Consider the following 20953-nt stretch of genomic DNA (forward strand, 5'->3'; position numbering starts at 1 on the left):
GCAAAAGAAAGTTTATACTCTACAAAAGAAACACCCATTATTTTTATTGTCACAGGATTAGTTACAACAATGATCCATTTGATGAAAATATTTACGCTTAAATCTAATAAATGCACGTGGGTAAAGCTAAAACTGCTTAAGGATCAATTCAAAAGCACAGAAATAAATGCAACAAGTAAAATATTACGCATAAATGCAACAATTTCCTGGTATGCCCAGGTAAACCACATCGATTCTTTAGTTGGCGTCCTCATCAACGAATGTTATGACTGCCGCACCCTTGGCCATGTTGTCACCTACGGCGCCGCCAATTGATTTAACAGTGGCATCCTTTGGTGCTTTCAAAATGTGCTCCATTTTCATAGCTAGCGTTGTAAATGCAGATTAGAAAGTAAATTTAAAGCAAATGTCACGCTCAACACACCTATAAGAACAGCTAGACTGTCGCCCTTTTTGACTATGTCGCCAGGTTTGACCAGGATCTTCTCTAAGACGCCAGGCATGGGTGCCACTACTCGGGAGCCGCTGCTGCCAAGCTGATCAGCCTGAGCGCTTAGGAACTTTGGCTGCACCAGCTCGAAGTCCAATTTGCCATTCTATAATATTTAATAGGCATAAGTTCGCAAGGTCAACTTGTTTCATACTTAGTCTCTTACCTCTAGGAAGAGCGTTACATTTGCTCCATCAATGTTGGCATTGTAGGTGGAAATATTGTTATCAATATTGGCACGTATTTTCAAACGTCCGTCATCCTGGACACGTTCGGCCTTAACCACTTGCCAAGCACCGCCATCGACGCGAATTTCAATGTTACCATTATCATACTTAACGTCCACAGCATAAACTAAATTTAGAATTAGAGGCAGCAGCTGAGCAGCAGGTTTTGGTGTCTATGAAACTATTTGCATACCTTTGTCATGTGCCTTCAAATTGTAGCTGCGAATTAGCGCGTAATTGAGACGTACATTTGCTGCTGCAGCAAATGGATCCTGACTGCTGCTGGCATTGCTGCCGGCAGCCTGCAGCTCATTAAAGATCAGCGAAAGGGCGGCTTGGCTCAGTTGCTGCTCTTTGACTACAATTGGCGGAAAGAGTGTATCAAAGTGTTGATCGATGAAGCCAGTGTGTACATTGGCTAGCTGGAACTCCGGGTGCGAGGCCAGGTCAATGAGAAAATTAATGTTTGTCTCTAGCCCAGAAATCTAAAGTAATATAAGAGTTAGGCAAGGAGGTCTATCCTAAATCGTATGAACTACTCACATGATATTCACCCAAACGCGCAATCAGCGAGTTCAGCGCCTGCGTGCGATTCTCGCCCCACACAACCAATTTGGCAATCATGGGATCGTAGTGTACAGATACCTCATCACCCTCTCGCACTCCCGTCTCCACACGCACCTCGGCATTGGGCTTTGGCGTACTCAAGTAGCGCAGCGGTCCGGCGCCTGGCAAAAAGCCGCCGCGAGGATTCTCTGCATAGATGCGTGCCTCGAAGGCGTGACCACGGCGCGTGATCTGCGCTTGGGTCAGTGGTAATGGCTCTCCAGCGGCAATGCGTATCTGCCACTCGACGAGATCAGTGCCGGTTATCATCTCCGATATGGGATGCTCGACCTGCAGGCGCGTGTTCATCTCCATAAAGTGAAACGATAGATCCTCTTTATCTAGGATAAATTCGACAGTGCCGGCGCCCACATAGCCCACGGCCTTAGCGGCGCGTACGGCAGCTTCGCCCAATTCACGACGCAGTTCCTCTGATAAACCTGGCTAAAAATAGGGAAACAATTCATAAAAGCTGGCATTACTTTTATAGCAAGCACTCACTGCTGGGGCCTCTTCGATGATTTTCTGATGACGCCGCTGGACGGAACAATCGCGCTCCCACAGATAGACAGCATCACCGTACTGATCCGCAAATACCTGCACCTCTACGTGGCGGGGTGAGCGCACGTAACGCTCGAGCAGCACAGAACTATCTCCAAAGGCTTTCAGGGACTCGGTGCGTGCCGAGTTCAATGCTGTGAGAAAATCTTCGGGTTTCTCTGCAATTCTCATGCCTTTACCGCCACCACCTCGCACTGCCTTAATCATGAGGGGAAATCCAATAACGGCAGCCTCTGCCTGCAGGCAGGCATCCGACTGATCGTCGCCATGATAGCCATTAATGATGGGCACTCCGGCAGCTGCCATGATAGCCTTGCTGGTGCTCTTGATGCCCATGTCGCGTATTGCGGAGCTGGGTGGACCCATGAATATGACACCTTCTTTCTGGCATAGCTCAGCAAACTCCACCGACTCGGAGAGAAAGCCGTAACCAGGATGAATTGCTTGGGCACCCACCTTTTTGGCAATCTCCAGAATGCGCTCGCCGCGCAAATACGACGCCGCCTCGCCAACGCGATACGCTTCGTCGGCTAACTCGGTGTGCAGGCTGTGCTCATCGGGATCCGAATAGACAGCCACAGTACGTACGCCTAGTTTGCGGGCTGTTCTGATAACGCGACACGCTATTTCGCCGCGATTTGATATTAGAATTTTGTTGATCAGTTGGACCTTCGGTGTGGCTTTTGTGGCCATGCACCTGGCGAAGATAAAAACGTTTATGTAACAGTTGACTACAGTTGGAATAGTTCACAATAATTTAAAACTATTCCTGTCATTATTACCTTACACTGTGACCAAAATGCTGCAATAGTCCTGTATACATTTTTGTGCTGTTTAATGTAAATAATGAATAAAAACAATTATTTATTGCGAGCAGTCTTATCACAAGTCTACCGCACACAATCAATGTGAACGACACCTGTTTTAAGAGACGGCAACTTGCATGACGATCATTTGTGGAGTATGTCGATAGTCGATACAATAATCGATAGCCTGAACAGCTGTTCATGGTATGGTTCTTGGTTCTCCTTATCGGTTATAATTTGAAAGCAGTTGGCAGTTCAACAATTTAAATTAGACGCACTTTTTGATTTCCTCAAAGAAACAATTAAAACAAAATAAAAAAAAGGATATGTAAAATAATTTAAATCAGCAAGTAAAACTAATTAAGTTGGCAAGTAAACATTGGCAAGTAACTGTTTTATGTAGCAAACTAGATGAACTGAATCTGGTTCGCTTATTTAGTTGGGCTATCGAACCTATTGGGAACAATTCGATACAAATCCAATGGTGACCGGCAAAATTTAGCCAACAATACACAATAAGATTTTATAATTCAAGCTTTGTATAGCATCGCCTGCAAGTGTAAAGTTTTAAGGTAAATTTGTAGCTTGATATTAACTAAAGCGGCTGTGGGTATTTGGTTACTTTGAAATTTTTATATATGTACAATTGTTGCTCATAATAGGGCTTCATTGAAAGCGTCTCCACTGGGATTGTCATGGATAAGCGCGTCACTGTCCTGTTGCCCAATGGTCGTCGACAAAACGTCAACGTTAGGCCAGACATGACATTGCTGGAGGTACTGGAGACGGCGAGCGCAAAGCATGGCTACGACAGCGAGGAACATTGCCTCAAATTCCACAACAAGGATGTTAGTCTGGCGCAGCAGTTCCGCTTTAGCGGCCTGCCCAACAACTGTGTGCTGGAAATGGAGCCTACGGAAAAGCGGCGGCCGTTGAGCAACGTTGTGGTATGCATTCAACTTATTGACGGATCCCGTCAGCAAGGCGAGTTTCCGCCCAGCAGCACCGTCTGGCAAATAGTGCAGGAGCTATTTAGTATCCAAGTGGAAGCCTACGAAAGCCCGGTTATCATTTACATGCGTAGCGAGGTGATTGGTGAGGAGCAAATGCGTCAAACGACATTGAAATCGCTGGGCATACTAGAGGGACGCGCCATGATGCGATTGATCGACAAGAAGCCGGAGGAGCTTAAAAGGCAGGCCAATGTCTACAAGCCGGCAGAGACGAAAGCAAAATTAGCGGACGAGTACGACGAGCAGCCCAGCACCTCGCGGTCGGCCATGGGTGGTTCTGGCAGCGGTGGAGGCGGCTTTGCGCTTACCAACGATATGTTGAAATCGCTCAAGCGCTCAGCCTCTAATGAAAACTCCCCTACGGCCTCAGCAGCAGGAGCTCCTGCCGGAACAAATGTGCAAAAGAGCGAGCCTGAGCAGGTCAAATATGACTGGGGCAGTGGCTCGGGCTACTTACTGCATCACCGCAACGAGGAGGAGGAATACGATGAGGATGCCGATGAAAATACCGGTAAAGTACCGCCAGTGGTAAACGTAATTGGACCACGTAACGCGGTGCTGTTCTCACTGGATGCGGCCAACAGGCATAACGACGATCTGCCCGATTCGTTTTTCGACTTGACAGTCAACGACTTGAAAATGGTGCTGCGGGACCTGAAGCGCACTGCGGCGGGCAACGAGGATGCGCCGCTGCTCACTTCCAATCTGCGTGAATTAGAACGCCAAAAGGCCATGCTGGCGAAGTTGAATCAGTACAAGGATTGCGTGTTACGCATACAGTTTCCCGACCGCCATGTGCTACAGGGAATTTTTAAGCCACACGAACCGCTTGGCAGGGTGGAAGAGTTTGTACGTGGATTTCTTGCCAATCCCAGCGAAAAATTTCACCTGTTCACCATACCGCCAAAGAAGATCTTGCCGACGGACGAAACGCTTCTGGAGCTCAATTGTGTGCCCAATGCCGTGTTGCATTTCACATTCGTTCAGGACAACCTAAACGCGGTGACAAATAGTTTCCTGCAGGAAAAATTTATCGCGCAGCTAACCTCGGAGGAAGGGGCTCTTTATGCCGTGCAAAAGTATCGCCTCACCAGGGCCACCGTTAGTTCCAGTTAGTTGTGGAATCTATGCATTTTAGCGAACACTTTGCGTGATAATAAATAACTCGCTTTTTTTTATTCTATAAGCGAACCAATGCTACTGCATCCCTTTAACTGTTCGAAGAATTCGCCTGACATGGTCTTCTAAATATCTGATCCATGTTATAAATCCATTTAGTCATCACTAAAAGATCGCAATTTTCAATTGGGAAACTAATCAAATTTCACAGCACTTACCATACTTAGAGCCAACTATGACAGGACATGCGGCGTGAACCGTTTTAGGATGGGGCGTGCCGGAATCTTTTAAATTGTGCCACAGAATAGCAGTCCCTTTCTTGGGCGTGATTGTCAGATTCAGTAAGGGAAATGTTGTGGCACCTCCCAGTTCAACGTCACTCAACTAGAACATTGAAAAACCTCCTGACTTTTGCTCAATTAAAACCAAACGGACTCACGTAAAACAATGCTGTAGCTATGCGATCTTCCGTTTTATTTTCCTGCAAAATAATTAGGCGAAATGAACTGCTTGGAAATCATATGTACATACCTCTTCAGAAAATGAATCGTGGTGGGGAATATAGTGACCGCCGATGCCGTAGTTGATCAAAGATAGATCATCTGACCCTTCCATGCTCAAGCCAGACATGTCTGTCACTCGCCTTTCGATAGTCTTAACTAGCTCGCCCTTATCCAATTCAATGAAAACGTTCTTGCCGCTGCGATCCGCTGAAAATCCTCCATATTCCAACAATGCGGGCGTATAATCAAAGCTTTGGGTTAGGAACCACTCAATTTCGCTATCGTAAATAACATTGTGATAGAGCACCACGAAAGGATCCATGCTGAGCTCCTCCATTTTGAGTGGTGCAATGCGAAGAAAGGGCGTTGTCCAATTGTTATAGCGACAATGCAGGTGACTGGGTCGTTGCAAACTGGAGGCACAGTGTTCCTTTAGGGTCGCCATTCTAATGTGTTCTTCCAAAATTCCGTCATAGTCTTCAGTTTTTGCTTGGTTTATATGCCACATTCCTAAAGATTTCTCCTTGCGTTTAATCGAAAGGATTCCCAACCACTTATGGATGAGTTTTTCATTAATGAAGATACTGTAAGTGGCCTCTTGACTTGGGTCGTATTTCAAAAGCGAGGCATTTAACCAAATTTCAGCTTTCGTATATTCCTTCTGGAAATAGTTGAACATTCCCAAGGCGTAACAATCCATTGCCGATAAAGCAGCTCTGAAAGTATCAAAACTTTAATAAGTTATCCACTAGAAAAGGATGAAGACACAAACTCTGGCTGGGAATATCCTAATAGTTTGCCGTTTGCAAATTCGTTGGGATTCAGTTCATAATACGTAATTAGGAGCTCGATACTGTGACTGGCCTGCTGAAGGTCTACAGCTGTGGGTAGTTCCGAGCGCATTTCATGCGCATATGCCATATGTTCTGAATGATTAAGGAAATATTTAGCACAGTTATGAAAATTGGTCATTTACTACCTTTCCCAATTGTTTCACTCATGAACAACGCCCATTTCTGCCAATCCTGTTGCTGATGGCGTATGAGCGCGAAACTCTTCAGAGGATTGCTCAAATAAGTCTTAAAATATAAATTCATTCTAAACGCCTCTGCACGAAATTTTGTGAGTGCTCTAAAAAGGTGCATGAACAAAAAATACAACTAAATAGTTAAGACATTGCATTATTTACTGTTGAGTTAGGTCGAGTTTCCATTTAAGCTCTTCCACGTAGCTAGCCAGGTTTTTTTCTAGCATTTCCTCAACATCCAAAAGTCTTTTTAAGACTTCTGTCGATGCTGCATATGATTTCTCTCTTATAAGATTCTCAATGGCATTTGCTTCGAACAAACTCAAGCCTATTGAGGCTAGAAATATGATTATCCTTATTAAATTCATTTGATATTCCCGAAGAGCTTAGCTCTCTGTTTTATAGTCGTAGAATAACTCTGTAGAGCGCAGAATAACGAATATTATTAAGTTTAAAAAACCTGTTGTAAGAAATTGCAATCGGTCATGGTAATTAGATGTGACAAATCAAAAGGAACAGAGTAAATTTAGGTTGACTCGAGGGAAATACCTTGTTAAATAAGGTAAGCTCTGATTGCAATATGATCTAATGAGAGTTTTACGTAGACAAGATAAATTTAATTTAATAAAGAAACTTTTAGAATTTTAAATAGGCTAATCAATATGAATAACAAGAAGTTAATTATCACTTATCAACCAGGTCTTTCCTTTTGAAAAACGCAGCTTGTGCCAGTGTTGCAAAGTGTCGGATGCCACATGCCCATATGAGAGAGACACTCGCAGCACTCACGCATGCGCGAAGCCGTCGCTTTCGAAACCGAGCCCCAGAAGACCAAAGAGGCCAGCCAGCTCGGGGCTGGGTGGATTGGTTAGCCACAATTTCTGAATCATATTCAGTTTTCAGTCGTTGGCCGCTTGTCGAAGTAACAAGTTTTGTAAATCGCGCATTCAAACACCATTCGAGTCGCATTCGCATACGTTAATCGGTAAAGGAGCCACGCTCTAGACAACAATTGCAAGCACGAATACAAGCTTAATATATTTATGTATATGATTGATTTAAGAAACAACAACAAACAACCAGAATGCGTGCCAATGTGAAAAAGTGAAATACATATTCGTTTATATTGGCCGAGTCGAGGCCAATGCATTTTTTGTGAATAGATTAATAATTGCTTATGTTTCCAAAAACAAAATGTGTAAATTTGCTAACTTATTGGAGCAACAGCAATAATTGTGCTAATTTAAATGAAACCGAACAAAATTGAAACACAAATAACAGACAATGGAATTAAATAAAAGCGTATCGCAAACAACTTTTACCTATGATTTTTATCTTTACAAGTTTTAAACGCAGAACCGCCGCCAGTTGCCTGTTTTTTTTTCTCTCTCGATGCTGTTGTTGTTGTTTTTGTTTCTTGTGACAGTAGGCGTCTGAACGTGCCGACATTTTTTGGGGGGGCGTGGCGGCAATAGCAACGAAAACAACCTGCGACAGCCACGAAAATTATGGCGCGAGAGCCAAGAAATCAACCAAGCGGCCGAGCAAACTGATTGGAAAGTGTTTGGCCCGTTACGCTGAAAATATAAAACAAAACGCTTCAATGATTTGTTTTAAACAAACTGGCATTTAGCTTAAACATGATTACAAATATCTATGGATATAGTCATCATTTTACTATTGTTGTAAATGCATATGTTGTTGAAAATGCCAACATTTACAGCCCACGCGACTTCTTTTTTTTTTTGGTTTTGGTTTTAATCGACATTGGCATCTGAGTCTGGGCTCTTCACTTTTACTTTAAACGGAAAGAGAGAGTGTTTGACCAGCTCATTTGCGTTTCTGTTTACCGGTTTTTCAATTTACGCGCATTTTTTTTTTTTTGGCCACAACAATTGTTTATCTGATATCTATTTTGTTTTCTTAGCAGGCAGCTGGAAAAAAGATATAATATATAGATGTAATAGCTTCATTAAATTTAATTAAAGCAACAACTTCCGAGTCGGACCGCATCTCCGGCAGCACGAGCCGTGCATAAAGCCATTTTATACTGCGCGTGCCTACATCAAAATAAACGTTTATTTTCCATTTTCATAGCAAGCAACAAAAAATAAAAAACATTGTGCTTAAAGTTTTTCAGTGTGTGAGTGCGTGAGTGTTTTTGTTCAACTGGGAAATTGGCAGCTAAAATAAAACGAAGCTAACATTTAAACGACGTTTTCCCCTAACGAATCACATATAATCAAAATAAAGCGCTGTAAATAGTTGGGAAAATGAATTTTTTCGTTATTGGATTTCTGATCATGCAGGCGGCAAGTGAGTAAAATATGTAGTTTATTCATATAGATATAGATTTGTAACGTTTGCCAAAAGTATTTCTACTCGGTGTTGGTTCAGCTAACTTACATAATTGACTGTTAAGTTGTTCACATTTTTGATTATATTAACATGTGTGGGCAATGTAATAATAATAATAATAATAATTAAATAATAATAATAAAACATATACACATTAAACATAACATCAGTTTGCTTTCTTTAAGTATTACATATTTTTAGGTAATTATGCTATTCAAATTGTTTTGCTTATAACAAATCAAGTTTGTGCCCTAAGTCTTTCGTTTCCGCTGCCTTGTCACGCATGACAAAAAAAAGTTATTAAATTGCTTACAACAGAGTACCGCACATTTCGGTTGTTAACCCAAAAAGAAAAATTCTTATGCATCACAGTTAAGTGATGTGTACACTGCATAGAAGACCGGCTGATGGTATAAAAAGCGGCTCTCTGATTTGATATGTGCACAACATAATAGAACAGGTTATGCATGAACTTAATCTAAGTGGCTAGCATTCAATTGCAATTGAGATGAGCAGCAAATTCAATTCAAGTCACCTGAATTGTGCAGTTGGGCAGTGCATAGAAAAGCGCGCCAAAAGCGCGATTCATGACAACAGAAATAACCGAAACGCAAGCAAAACAACAATTGACTTCTTCTACGAGCATATTCAACCATTTACTTTAAGACTGTTGCAGTTTTTCGATAGTTTCTAGTTATACCCTGCAGCCATCTAGAAGGGTAGCTTAGCATGATGGGATTTTAATAAGTAGACAGTAGATAGGCTGGGCTGAACTGACTAAACTCGTTTGCCTGCAGCTCTGGAACTTTACAAAATAGAAGCAGGAAAGTTGGTATATGTATTCTTGTATACCTTTAAAAACTGAGAATAGTTTCAGATTTCTGCTAATTTTAATCTGCTCATGTTAGTGGCCATCTTAGAGATAAAGATCTTGAGTCTTGAATGTCAGCTTGCATCATACCTATTAAAGCGTCATCTAGTACAGGGTATTAAATATTCGCGCATCCTTGACACTGTGTTTTTCTGTTTGCAGTTTTGGTGTGCCGCTCGTGTTTAGCCCGATTATTTGGCTAGCTTCTGTGTGTTTTGGGTATGGTTAATATTTCAGCTTTGTGGTTTCTCAATGCAAACGAGCTTGAGCATTTAAAACCTTGCTAATGCAACTTGCAAGAAAATACAACTTGATATTTTGTTTATGTTTGTGTTAATGCTGTGACTTGCAAGAATATAGATAGCATATACTAAAGTCTTTTCGTTCTTTGTGTCGACTAACGAGCCTGAAACTGATAGATTTTGGTTAGAGGGCTGGACTATAGTGTCTCATTAAAATCGCACACATGTAATTCGAGAGAATAACTTCAGAGGCAACTTGAAGCTGAACTTGGATGAAGAGTGCTTGTTGTAGTAGAAGAGTAAATCCCCACACCCGGTTTAGTCATTAGTTTTCATCCATGGCCGCAATTTAGCAGGTGTTATCGTTTCGCTTGGCCATATAAATCAATTCGCATGCAAATTGAAACACAAATTAATTTTGTTTAACCTTCGCACTGCAATTTGGCCCGAACAGCTTTTGCCTGAAGTGTAACATATCAACACATACAATTTGATTTTAGTCAAGTGCCAAATCACTGGGCACTGCCTCGACATTGACGGCCAGACAAGTATTATGGGCATTCTGTCTAGCATACGCCCAGCCAACAGAAAATCGGTCAAGTTCAGCTTCAAGATGAGCATGTAGAGCGCATCAGTCATAGACCAAAAGCCATTCGGTGTTAATGGCCAGTTAACTTGGCTCAGCGGTTCTCTTTGATACGGAAAGAGAAGCGTAAATAAATCTGCATAAGCCGCGCGCTTCATTTGCATTTCCACTTTTGTTTCGGGGCTTGAACTATTTGGCTTGGAATGCGAAGACTGCAGCTTGACTCAGTTTTGGCTGCGCGTCTGCTGAATCATTTGGCCGAACTACGCCCAGGTTGCACAATGATCTCTGCCGTGTAGCGGCTACATGTGTGTGGCCTAATGCTCAGCTCTGGGCATGTTGATGGCTTCATAAAGCTCCGGTAGGCAATCGAGCATAGTGATTCATCAATTCCAAGCCAATCAGTTTTTTGAGACGCGTCTCAAGTCGCTTCAAGTTTGTTTCCCTTTTTTTTGTGTTTGGCTGACCATCTCAGTCTTTTGTTTTGTGGTCAATGACGCAGCGCTTTGGCATCGCTTCTCTCTGTCTTTCTCTCTTAGCTTCTCTCTTCTTTTTTATATAACCCACATTTTGGCAGACCGCTTTATGCAACTTCTTAGCTAAAATAACACAACAAAAACCTGACACAGCCGGCTAAAGGGCTGGCAGCACTTCATATTATTGCAAATGAAGTGTTTTTTTGTTGCCTGAGGAGACACTTGAACCAAACCCAAATGAGTCTAAGTAACCAATAATGCGCATACGCCCCGTGTGACAGACATATTTCAAATTACTTTCAAATAGCAATTAGCATTTAGGTTTTTATACTTATACAAAGGGTATTATGATTTTGTCATGTAAAGTGTAACGCTTGGCGGGAGAAGCTGCTGACCCCATGAAGTCTATATATTCTTGATTAGTATGATAATCATCAGTAGCCATGCTTGTTTGTCATGATACTTTGCAGAAGCTCGACTTTCTGTTATAGGCAGTTTTACACTTTTCGCAATATCCACTCCTCTTGGATGGAAAGTGCGAGTCAAATTTTGGGTGATCAAAAGTTTGTTTTTCGACTTTAAGATTCTCATCACGAATCAAATGTTAGTCCTTAAGTCAATGGCTGTCCAATTTATTTTTATTTATTTGTATACTACATATTTTTGGACCTGTTGTTCAATATTTACGTGTCATTGCCGGCAGCTAATTAAATATCTTGAGCTAAACGGGCATTTAAGAGCCTTACTAGTTTTTAATATATTTGCAAATCTGTATCAAGGCTTATGTATGGCACGTGTGGCACCAATTGAAACGTTTAATCAGAATTAAGGCTTTTATAGAAAAGCGCCTGTAAGTCAGAAGGGCATTTAATCTCCGACGTGTCCGTTCTGTCTCGTTTCCTAATTACATTGCCGGGCTCTCAAGTCCAATCGGCAGTCAACGGAGTTGCACAGCACTTGCAAGCCAGGAAAAAAGAAACTTGTAAATTGCAGTGTCATATTGATGGATCTCAGCATTACAAGTAAAAGATGAAAAAAGAAGCAAAAAAATATGCTGTCCTAAGTGACTAAGTGAGCAATTTGCAAAGTGAAAGGCGCGGCTGTGCCCACTGCACAGACACATGGAGAACCGTCCTTCAGTGCATTTGGTATACGAGTATGTACTTGTACTTGATTTCTTGATTGCTTCATTACTTGATTTCACTTGCAAATTTGTGGCATATTTTCACCTCTTGCTTCGTTTTAGGCATGTGAGCTAATCAACATGCCCGCAATTCCCTTCCGCTCGTCGCACTTTGTTCACAATTAACAATAAATTATAGCATAATTATCGCATCTTCACAGCGCTTTGCTGGTAGCATCATGCAAGAGTCAAGCACATCCACATCCACACATCCACAGCCAACAATACAAGTAGTCCACATACATAACCAGCATGTGGTGACTATTGTCTGGCTCTGCCATAGTTAACTATGTTAGTGTGTCTCTTGTGAACTGGCGGCTACTTTGGCCCGCTCACGCAACCCGCTCGCTCACGTAAGACCTTCAAAGGTCACGCACGCCGACTCCAACTCGGCCGAATCCGAATGCGTCTCCATCTCCGTCTCTGGCTGTGTGATTCCATCAGCCAGTCCGCGTCTCGTTGCAGACTCATTTTGTTCACCCGGGCTGCATTGCTTCTGGGCGTCTTTGTTACCTTTTGTTATTGTCGCTTGACATTTTTATTGCCCTAACACGAGAGTTACGCACTTTTCCCATCAAGCTTGGAACATTTTTTAATAGTTAGTTCAGATTGTTGCCAAAAATCAGTCTGGACACTTTCATACACAAAATATATAGATTATATTTTCTTAGTTAAGAACTGTAATAAAAAAGTACAAAAATAATAATAGTTTAACGAATATATGATTTATTTTATCTGTGTATCTAATTTTTATTTCATTTAATTTGATAAATTATTTTGATAAGAGTACATTATTTTCTAGTTTTTCTTTTATTTGAAATACAAGAAACCTAACTTTATTTGCAAATTCTTTCTTACTTCATAATTAGAGAAAGTGCATTGAAAGTTCGGCATGCCATAATAAATATTTTCTTTGGCTTTTTTTATTGTTTCTTGCCTATTGGCCACACACACACACACACGCACACACAAGACATGCAACAAGCGGCGGTCAAATTGCAATTTAATTCGACATTTTTGAAAGATCTTGAAGTGGCCAAACATTTTGTTGGGTGTTTTTGTTTTCGGGGCCCTATCACTCACTGTCAAGACCATCGTTCAATTAACATAATTAACTGACAAAACGAATTAGCATGCAGATTGGCAGCCAGCACTTTACATAGATACCATGTCACGATGTTGTTGTTGTTGTTGTTGCTGTTGTTGTTTATTTGAGTATTGTTTGGGCTGGTTTCTAATTTGACACTTGTCTGTCTCAGATACTTGGCCCAACTCACGCACCTGAATCATGGCTGGGACAAGGTCAACTTAGCCAGATTAGCTCCTACATAGAGTCTATCATCGTTTAGTAACTTTTAAGATCCAAGAGATATCGTTAAAGGTTTTACCCCACATGCCATGCAAATGATCAGCTATGCATTCGGTTAACAGTTTTATGAAATCTTAGAAATATTGTGGGAAATTGAAAACTTATACGCTGTCGAGGTCAAAGTTGTGGTGCTTATTGTCTAGGCATGCATCTAGCCGAAAGGGAAGGGAATTCTCATAGATTTTGGAAGAAGCTTTTAATCGTTTATTTCAATTCAAAGTTGTTTCCTTTTATGTTCGTCTTATTTTCGTGCCTTAGCCAAGTTAACATTTAAATATTTTTGGCCTATGGAATGTTGTGCGTTGGTCATTTTAAATGCGACATCAAGTTTGAACAATGCTCTCGGCCTGACAATGAACAAAATATTGAACATAAAAAGCAGCTGGCTAACAATGCAAACTGAATCTGGGCGCTGAACAAAAATAAAACACGTAAATAAAAATGAGTTCGCTAAAAGGGAAACCAGCAAACGGCATTTAGAGGTTAAGGCTTTGGCAGGCAGGCAACAACAAGAAACACTTACTGCTGGTTTTTTGTACCGAAATGCTCAGGCTCATATAATCAACAGATGGGCCGCATAATTTATACAAGATATTTGCATTATATCTCTGCGGCCCAGAGATCATCAGATTGAATTAATGCCAAAGACAAGACGCAAAGCGGCAGCAATTAATACAAATTTGTTGTTGTTGTTGTTGTTGACCCACTTTCGCGCCCAGGTGCTAACTGGATGTGAGTTGGGACGGTCCGAAGAAGGCTACTGGGGAAAAGTACGCAGCATCGCTGAAACGGAAAGTAACTAAGACACCGCCCGCCCGCCCGTCTGTCTCCGGATAGTTTTCTGGCTCGTGCGTCGGTCAGTGGCATATATGCTGACATCGGCATTACCGACTGCATATTTATGCCTCATTATTTGTTCAGTTTCAGTTTCAATTTCTATTTGCTTGGCGTGGCGGCGACTTCAGCGACAAGTCATAAGCTCGAACCACTAACATTTCATACAGACGCGCACGAGATGATGACGGGTGAAAGCGGCCTCTGACTAACTGCGTTAACGTTGTTTGTTGTTGTTGTTGTTGTTGTGGTTGTTTTAGTGCTTATTGTTGTTGGCATTGTCTCTGACAGTGCGCCGGTCTATTTGCCGGCTATTGCTCTTCCTCTGCGTAAACAATTTTTAGCACTGCACAAAAATTTGTTTTCAGTTTTCTTTCAGTATTTTTTTTTTTGCGCCACAAATTGCAATACTAATATTTATGTTTTTGGCCATGGTTAATTGTTCCGCCTGAACTCTGCCCGTCCCTATCTGGCCTGGCGTTGTCAATTTCGCCCCAAGCCAATCTATTTTAATGTCTCTATCAACAGGTTTGTCTGTGTTTAAGTTCCTCTGCCCATTTCGGGCGGATCATTAAAATTGCTGCTCGCTCAAAGCGTGGCCCACGCGGCGCATGGTTAATGTAAATATGGACAAAAGTGCAATTACGATTGACTAAACTACATTTATATTAGTTAAGTACTGCAAGAGAGTTTGAATGAAAGTCGTTGTCTGGTTTTTTTTAAATTTATTTTTTTTGCATTTAACGGCAATGCAAATTTGTTAGCGCCCATATAGAAGACCTTAATCGACTAGTGTAAAGAATTATTGAATTACTTGAGGAAAAACCGACGTCGCCTGAGTCAAATGAATAATGCTGAAATGTTTTTACTCAAATTCTGTGGGTAAATCTAGACAGTTTCAGGAATATTTAAGCCTCAGTACTGCTCTCTATTCTCATATTAATTTTACTTTATAGAAGCTACGCTTTAAGTTAGGTGGCTTTTGCTCTTCATCCTTACCTAAAAAAATAAACTAAAATTAGCTAATAATTAATAAAATAAACAAAAATGTTGTCTTCCTTCTACACGGGGTTCGATCCCTTATACTCAATATGCCGATCTTTCGCGCTTTTGACAGCAATGAGGTGGAAAGTTCGAAACATTATTCATGGGTTAATCCCGGCTTATAAACCGGACTTAAGGGGCATTCATTTGTGCGCTTCGTGGTATCCAGACAATCTTAATTGGGCTTGTAATTTTTTTTTTTTAAATTGAAAATACATACCTGGTTACCTACCTATTTAGTTATATAAAAGGCGTTTACATTTGTCACACTCATATTTTAAAATCTCATTTAAATTTAATTTCAAGCGCATTTTGAATATTTGAAGGCATTCAAGTACCAAGCTTGCCTACCAATTTACTTTCGAGTATCTTCTGGTCGAGCACTAAATACAAGTGAATACTAATACTAACTAATTTCAGCTGAAATATGCTTAAGCAATGTTTAAGTAAAGCGTGTTTACCTTCAATCTGGCTATCCTTCACATTCTGAGTACCATAAAGTCGTTGTCTCCTTGTATCTGAGCAATTAACGCTCAATATAATTTAAAAATTTAAAAAGGCCGTAGAAATCTATTGTTTCACTTAGACGTTTCTTGAAAAATGCTCGTTATTCTAACCATAATTAAGATTTGAAGATGCTAATGCTGCCTTGTCATGTTGACTCCCCATTTGGTGGCTTACATAGCATTAATGGCACCTAGCCGCAAGTCTGTAACCCCAACTGAACCGCAAATACTCGTTAATCTAAACGAAAAATCGGGCCTTGCTGATGCCAAAGTGCGCATTGTTATTAAAACACGCTCCATTTTCCTTGAACCAATGGCTGAGAGACTGGCTAACCGGCTGAGTTTAGCTATTAACACAAGACCAACAGCCAATTAATTGGCCCGTGGCAACAGCTCCATTAATTGGATGTGTGTACTCGCATCGTTGCAAGTATGTTATCGATGCTCGGGCAAACAGTTCAGACTTTAAGTGCGCATACCTAATGCACAGATTAGCTATGGTCTATATATACTCTGCTATATGTTTTTGTCAGGCTTGGGGTATGCTATCATGGGCATTTTGTAAGAATCCACTCAGAGCTCGGTGCTTATTTCATGTCCCACTTGACATGCTAACAATTTAATTTGAACTCAAGACGTTGCAATTTGGTTCACTTGTTGTTGTTGTTGCTGTTGCTATTGTTGTTGCTTTTGTAGATTAGCTAACAGTCATTTAAGCTCAATATATGCACACACACACACATACACGAACTCTCTCACACACACACAGTGTTCAAAGTGCCTCTAGCATATACATAAGTTTTTAAGTGCTTACTTCGTTTTTTTATTGTAAGCTCGACTTAAAAAAAATGCACACATATGTAGGAATCTGCCGGATCGAGACACTATTACCTATATCTGCCAAAGGAATGATTGATCAAAGATTGAGTTTTTACGTATTTTAAAATAATTTATGAACTTTTCGCTGCATCTAATATTTGGGCAAAATCAAGCCCTTTATCGTATAGCTCTTTATAATAATAAAACATTTTTGTTTCTTAAGATGTGTTGAGGAAACTCAAAACTTCGCTATTTTCCACACACATTTGCCAGACCTTAAGCCATGTGTCAATAAGAGTATTTTATCTTCGACATGTCGTTCTTGGCTTTTGCACTAGGAAGTTATGCTCAAATATTTATTACTAAAACACTTAGGTAATTGGGTTCTTTGGGCTTATGTCGTAATTGCCCCGGTCACGGCATCATTAGCCAAGCAGCATATGTCAGAGCTGTGGCCCCTTGGCATCTGATCTCGGCGACCGGTTAATATATTTCACTCTCCAATTGCAAATTTAGAAAAACATATAAAAGGTTTCCGCCTCAGTGCACATAATCTTAAAATGTTCAAAGCCTTTTGTTCAATTTAACACCTTGATATATATGAAGGCAGCAACTGTGGGTTTTTACCCTTTGATATGAGAGATACATCAATCAAAATTTCGTCCGACGCGTTTTGAATTTGATGCGGGGCATCTTTGTGGGATTGAAAGATATATTTCCATATGTTTGTATACGCATTAGAGTTGTCGTTTATTTGTTGAAACCTTTGCGAAAACTGTGCCACGGGCAGTCACGGCCTGTGCCGAGATCTTTTCAATTGGATTGTGCTGGGGCCCAACCCAAACGAATTTTATTATGAAAGCACGAATTCATTTGTATATAACTTTGTATGGTACTGGTGTCTAAATTTACAGATATTAATCAACATAGAAATATTATTTACTTAAATTTTATACAGCAAATATTTCCCATAAACTCGCTAATCCCACGCTTTACATACTAACTAAGTGTACCTTTGTATTATATTGAAAAACTATCCTATTCTGTGTATGCTTTTTCTATTTATTTATAGGATTGGCTTGCGGGACGTGCGTTTTTATGTCCGATTTTGGTTTCACCCTCGATTGTAACTTCAAAAAGTCTGGACTGTTTCGTGTTCGAAATTTGGGTGGCGTCAAGGCGCATTTCGGTTTAGGTAAATTTATCAAGAACAACACGAAAATCAAACAACTTTCTATTCTAAATTCCTTGCTCAAACTTTAACTATCTGCCCGGTTTTAATAGTAAGTTGTACATACAAGCATAAAGTGTATATAGATATTAATCAAGTGCAGCTAATCGAGCAAAAACAAATAATTTGCAGCATTTAAGTCATCAATGAATTAATGCCAATGCCAATGCCAATGCCAAGCCGACGAGTTTAGAGTGGAGCAAGAGAGACACAGCTGCGGTTCAATATCCGTAGCATTAGCATTGATCATTGATCATTGACCATTGACCATTGTCTAACCCTAATACAATTTTTATCTGTAAATATAATGCAAAGCAAGGGATAAAGACAAAATAAGATTTAAATGAACGATTTGGTTGATTGATGGAGCGTCACGTCATCGCTGTTGAGAGCCAGCCTAATCCCACTTGTGTGCTTGCAGGTCTTAGTGTGGGCGATGAGTTGGGCTTCAAAGAATCGCTGGGTAATGTGGAGAGCGATCGCAGACGCGCCATAAGCTACAGGAACGGAGCACCAGAATTGGTGGGCGTGCTGCCCTCTGCGCGGCAGCAGGAGGTAAGTCTTGCTACGATTCGAACGATTACTGCTTGCTGCAATCACATTTATGCAGGCCAGTGCACCCGTGCAGCATGCTCTGCCGGACAAACGAATTAGTTCACGCTCCACGGGACCCGGACCCTATAATCTGCAGTTGCTGCAGCAGGCGGTGGCCAAGAGTCAAGCACAGCAGCAGGCACAGCTTATGACAGAGGCGCGCCCGCTGCCCTTGGGCGTGCCTGCCTTCCGGCCTATACCACAAAAGGCCACGGCCAACGAGCCATTGGCCACGTCGCCGGTGGGCGCCCAGCGTCGCTTAGCCGTGGACACGACGCAGCCACGAGTTAGTGTCAACAATAAACTGGTGGAAAGCCATGTAAAACCGGTGAGCATAAAATCCATATAGCTCTTCAGTTAACTTGACCTGTCGCACTTCTTTTAGCACTCCAATCGCACGTTCCATGCGGACAATCCGATGGTGGCGCAGCCGATTCATTCGCAACCGGTGGCAGTGCCCGTTTTCCAGGCCATGCCCGAGTCCATTGCACGCATTGCCAATGTGGGCAAGGCAGATGTGGCGCTACCGGAGCAGCGCACACTCGCAAAGCATCCCAATTATTTGCAGTTCGAGGAGCCCAAGTTTGATTTGAAGGATGTGACCGTTGAGGAGCTCGCCGCGGCAGCCAATGTCACAGTCGACACCATAAAGCACGCCATCTATGTGAGAGAGCAGCAGCTGAAGGCGGAGCATCGCGCCATGCTGGCATCCAAGCTGCGTGAAGAATTTATGCGCACATCCACCGTGAAGACAACAACGACAACAACTACGACACCAAGGCCCAGGCAACTGGCGGAGCACAAAGTATCCAAGGTAGGTTTAAAGCAACGAATAATGCAAAATTTTAACAAATCTTTGGCGGACAGGTCATGAATGCGCCCAAGGAGTACTACCCGGTGGGCTATGACAAGAACTTCGATGACAACTTCAAGTCGAAAGTCGATTTGCCGCCCACGAGCTTCTCCTGCGCCCGACAAAAGCATTTTCCGGGCCTTTACGCGGATACGGATCTGGGCTGCATGGTGAGTCACCAAAGATGCACATCGGTCTTCTCCAGATCACTAATCATTTTTACTTACTATTAGGTTTTTCATGTGTGCGCACTCACGGACGACGGCATGGTGCGTAAATCGTTCCTGTGCCCGGAGAATACGCTCTTCGATCAGACCATATTGAAGTGCAATTGGTGGTTCTATGTCGACTGCAGCTCCAGCACCAGCGTCTACGATTCAAATATACCCATCTCGAAAAGCTATCAGCTGATGAAGTCGCTCACCTATTTCTCCAAGTACAACAACCAGAAGGGCGACCAAGACGGCGACAAGGATGAAAATGCCGTTGACATTGACACGCTGCGCGAGTCCATGGAGGGTGTCTCGCGACGCCTGGAGCAGGCGAAGAATGCGCAAACACAGCTCGATGAGGTGGAACAGCCGTCGCAGCCAAAGGCCGAACATGAGCATGTTGTGCCCGAGGGCGAGAGCCAGCAGCAGTTGTCCAACTAGGCTAAGACCATATTTAGTTGCTATCTGAGATCTAGGTTAAGTTAAGTTCAAGATCGAGCGTCTCTGGTCGATTTGCCGTACATAGTCAATGTCTTGCGAAAGCCAACGGTTGTATGTAGTCTCTGGCCAATCATTAATCCTCATTTCCTATGGCAGCGCCTGGTCCTGGGCGCGCTCCTAGCTGTAGTCCCTACCCCACATAGCTATCATTAAGTGGATCATTTCTAGCTTATTTAACTACGTAATCTAGTGCAATTCTAAGTGTTTGTGTGACTTGTGCGGTTAGTTTTACGTTCATAATACTATTTATTTATTATATTTTTGCGACAAAATAAAAAAATCGTTATCTCCATAAAAATTGTATTTTAATCGGCACACATTCGGTTAGGTTGAAATTTAACTATTAACTGGAATAGAAAACGTCCTCCTAATGCTTCCTTTCACGTGCGCAGTGGTAAGAATATCTTTAAGAAAGCCTAAATGCGAAAAAATTGAATAGCAGACAGTAATAAAAAAATACATTATGATATTAATTGAACTGAGTGAGAGGTTTAACGCTGATTAGATGCAGATTGTAATTATCAAAAATATTAATTGTATATAAATATTAAATATTATTTGCAAAAATGTTCTGTTAGATTAAGCTTACTTCACATAATAAGTCCAAGAAAAGATTTTTTTCAGCATTTGTCAACTTTAAGTTTGATTAATTTAAAGTTTTATTTGCGCAGAGCTTTTAGAGCAATTGGAAGCTTTAATAAAGATTATTTTTGTTGCATAGATTTAATGTTCTATAAGATTCACATTTCTTTAAAGTATTCCAATAGCAAGTCATTGAACAGAGCCTTAAGACCAAATGTGAGCTTTAAAGGTGATTTAATTAAAATTTTGTAATAACTTTAAAGTAACGACTTCTTGATAAACTTGTAACTGTATATTTTATACCCTGAACCCATTAAAAATGGGTAAAAAGGGTATATTG

The 20953-nt window shown here is 41.4% G+C and overlaps 4 protein-coding genes across 5 annotated transcripts; 2 read left to right on the plus strand and 2 right to left on the minus strand.

The window, feature by feature from the left end:
- Positions 1-28: 28 nt before the first annotated feature.
- On the minus strand, positions 29-2854 carry LOC115757750 (methylcrotonoyl-CoA carboxylase subunit alpha, mitochondrial). Its single transcript, XM_030698153.1, has 7 exons — positions 2667-2854; positions 1825-2581; positions 1261-1767; positions 911-1202; positions 657-844; positions 425-596; positions 29-365 (listed from the first exon to the last, which is right to left on the minus strand). The coding sequence occupies exons 1-7, from the start codon at positions 2705-2707 to the stop codon at positions 238-240; spliced, it is 2085 nt and encodes a 694-aa protein (XP_030554013.1). The 5' UTR covers positions 2708-2854; the 3' UTR covers positions 29-237.
- Positions 2855-3152: 298 nt separating this feature from the next.
- LOC115757759 (tether containing UBX domain for GLUT4) lies at positions 3153-4902 on the plus strand. The gene is made up of 2 exons (XM_030698170.1): positions 3153-3262; positions 3353-4902. The coding sequence occupies exon 2, from the start codon at positions 3386-3388 to the stop codon at positions 4817-4819; it is 1434 nt and encodes a 477-aa protein (XP_030554030.1). The 5' UTR covers positions 3153-3262; positions 3353-3385; the 3' UTR covers positions 4820-4902.
- On the minus strand, positions 4836-6762 carry LOC115757758 (prolyl 4-hydroxylase subunit alpha-2-like). Its single transcript, XM_030698169.1, has 7 exons — positions 6515-6762; positions 6305-6456; positions 6098-6251; positions 5354-6041; positions 5262-5303; positions 5041-5206; positions 4836-4987 (listed from the first exon to the last, which is right to left on the minus strand). Exons 1-7 carry the CDS (start codon positions 6718-6720, stop codon positions 4914-4916), a joined length of 1482 nt encoding a protein of 493 aa, XP_030554029.1. The 5' UTR covers positions 6721-6762; the 3' UTR covers positions 4836-4913.
- A 1842-nt stretch (positions 6763-8604) lies between these two features.
- On the plus strand, positions 8605-20284 carry LOC115757757. Of its 2 annotated transcripts, XM_030698166.1 has the most exons (7): positions 8605-8668; positions 17713-17835; positions 18293-18426; positions 18482-18793; positions 18851-19279; positions 19333-19488; positions 19552-20284. In XM_030698166.1, exons 1-7 carry the CDS (start codon positions 8626-8628, stop codon positions 19969-19971), a joined length of 1617 nt encoding a protein of 538 aa, XP_030554026.1. In that variant the 5' UTR covers positions 8605-8625; the 3' UTR covers positions 19972-20284. The 2 variants fall into 2 exon arrangements, with proteins under 2 accessions (XP_030554026.1, XP_030554027.1); XM_030698167.1 differs by lacking the exon at positions 17713-17835 and having other exon boundaries at positions 8615-8668.
- The last annotated feature ends 669 nt before the right edge of the window (positions 20285-20953 follow it).

The sequence above is a fragment of the Drosophila novamexicana genome, unplaced genomic scaffold, assembly GCF_003285875.2.
Source record: "Drosophila novamexicana strain 15010-1031.04,08,12 unplaced genomic scaffold, DnovRS2.1 tig00000108-arrow-pilon, whole genome shotgun sequence".
Lineage (NCBI taxonomy): Eukaryota > Metazoa > Arthropoda > Insecta > Diptera > Drosophilidae > Drosophila > Drosophila novamexicana.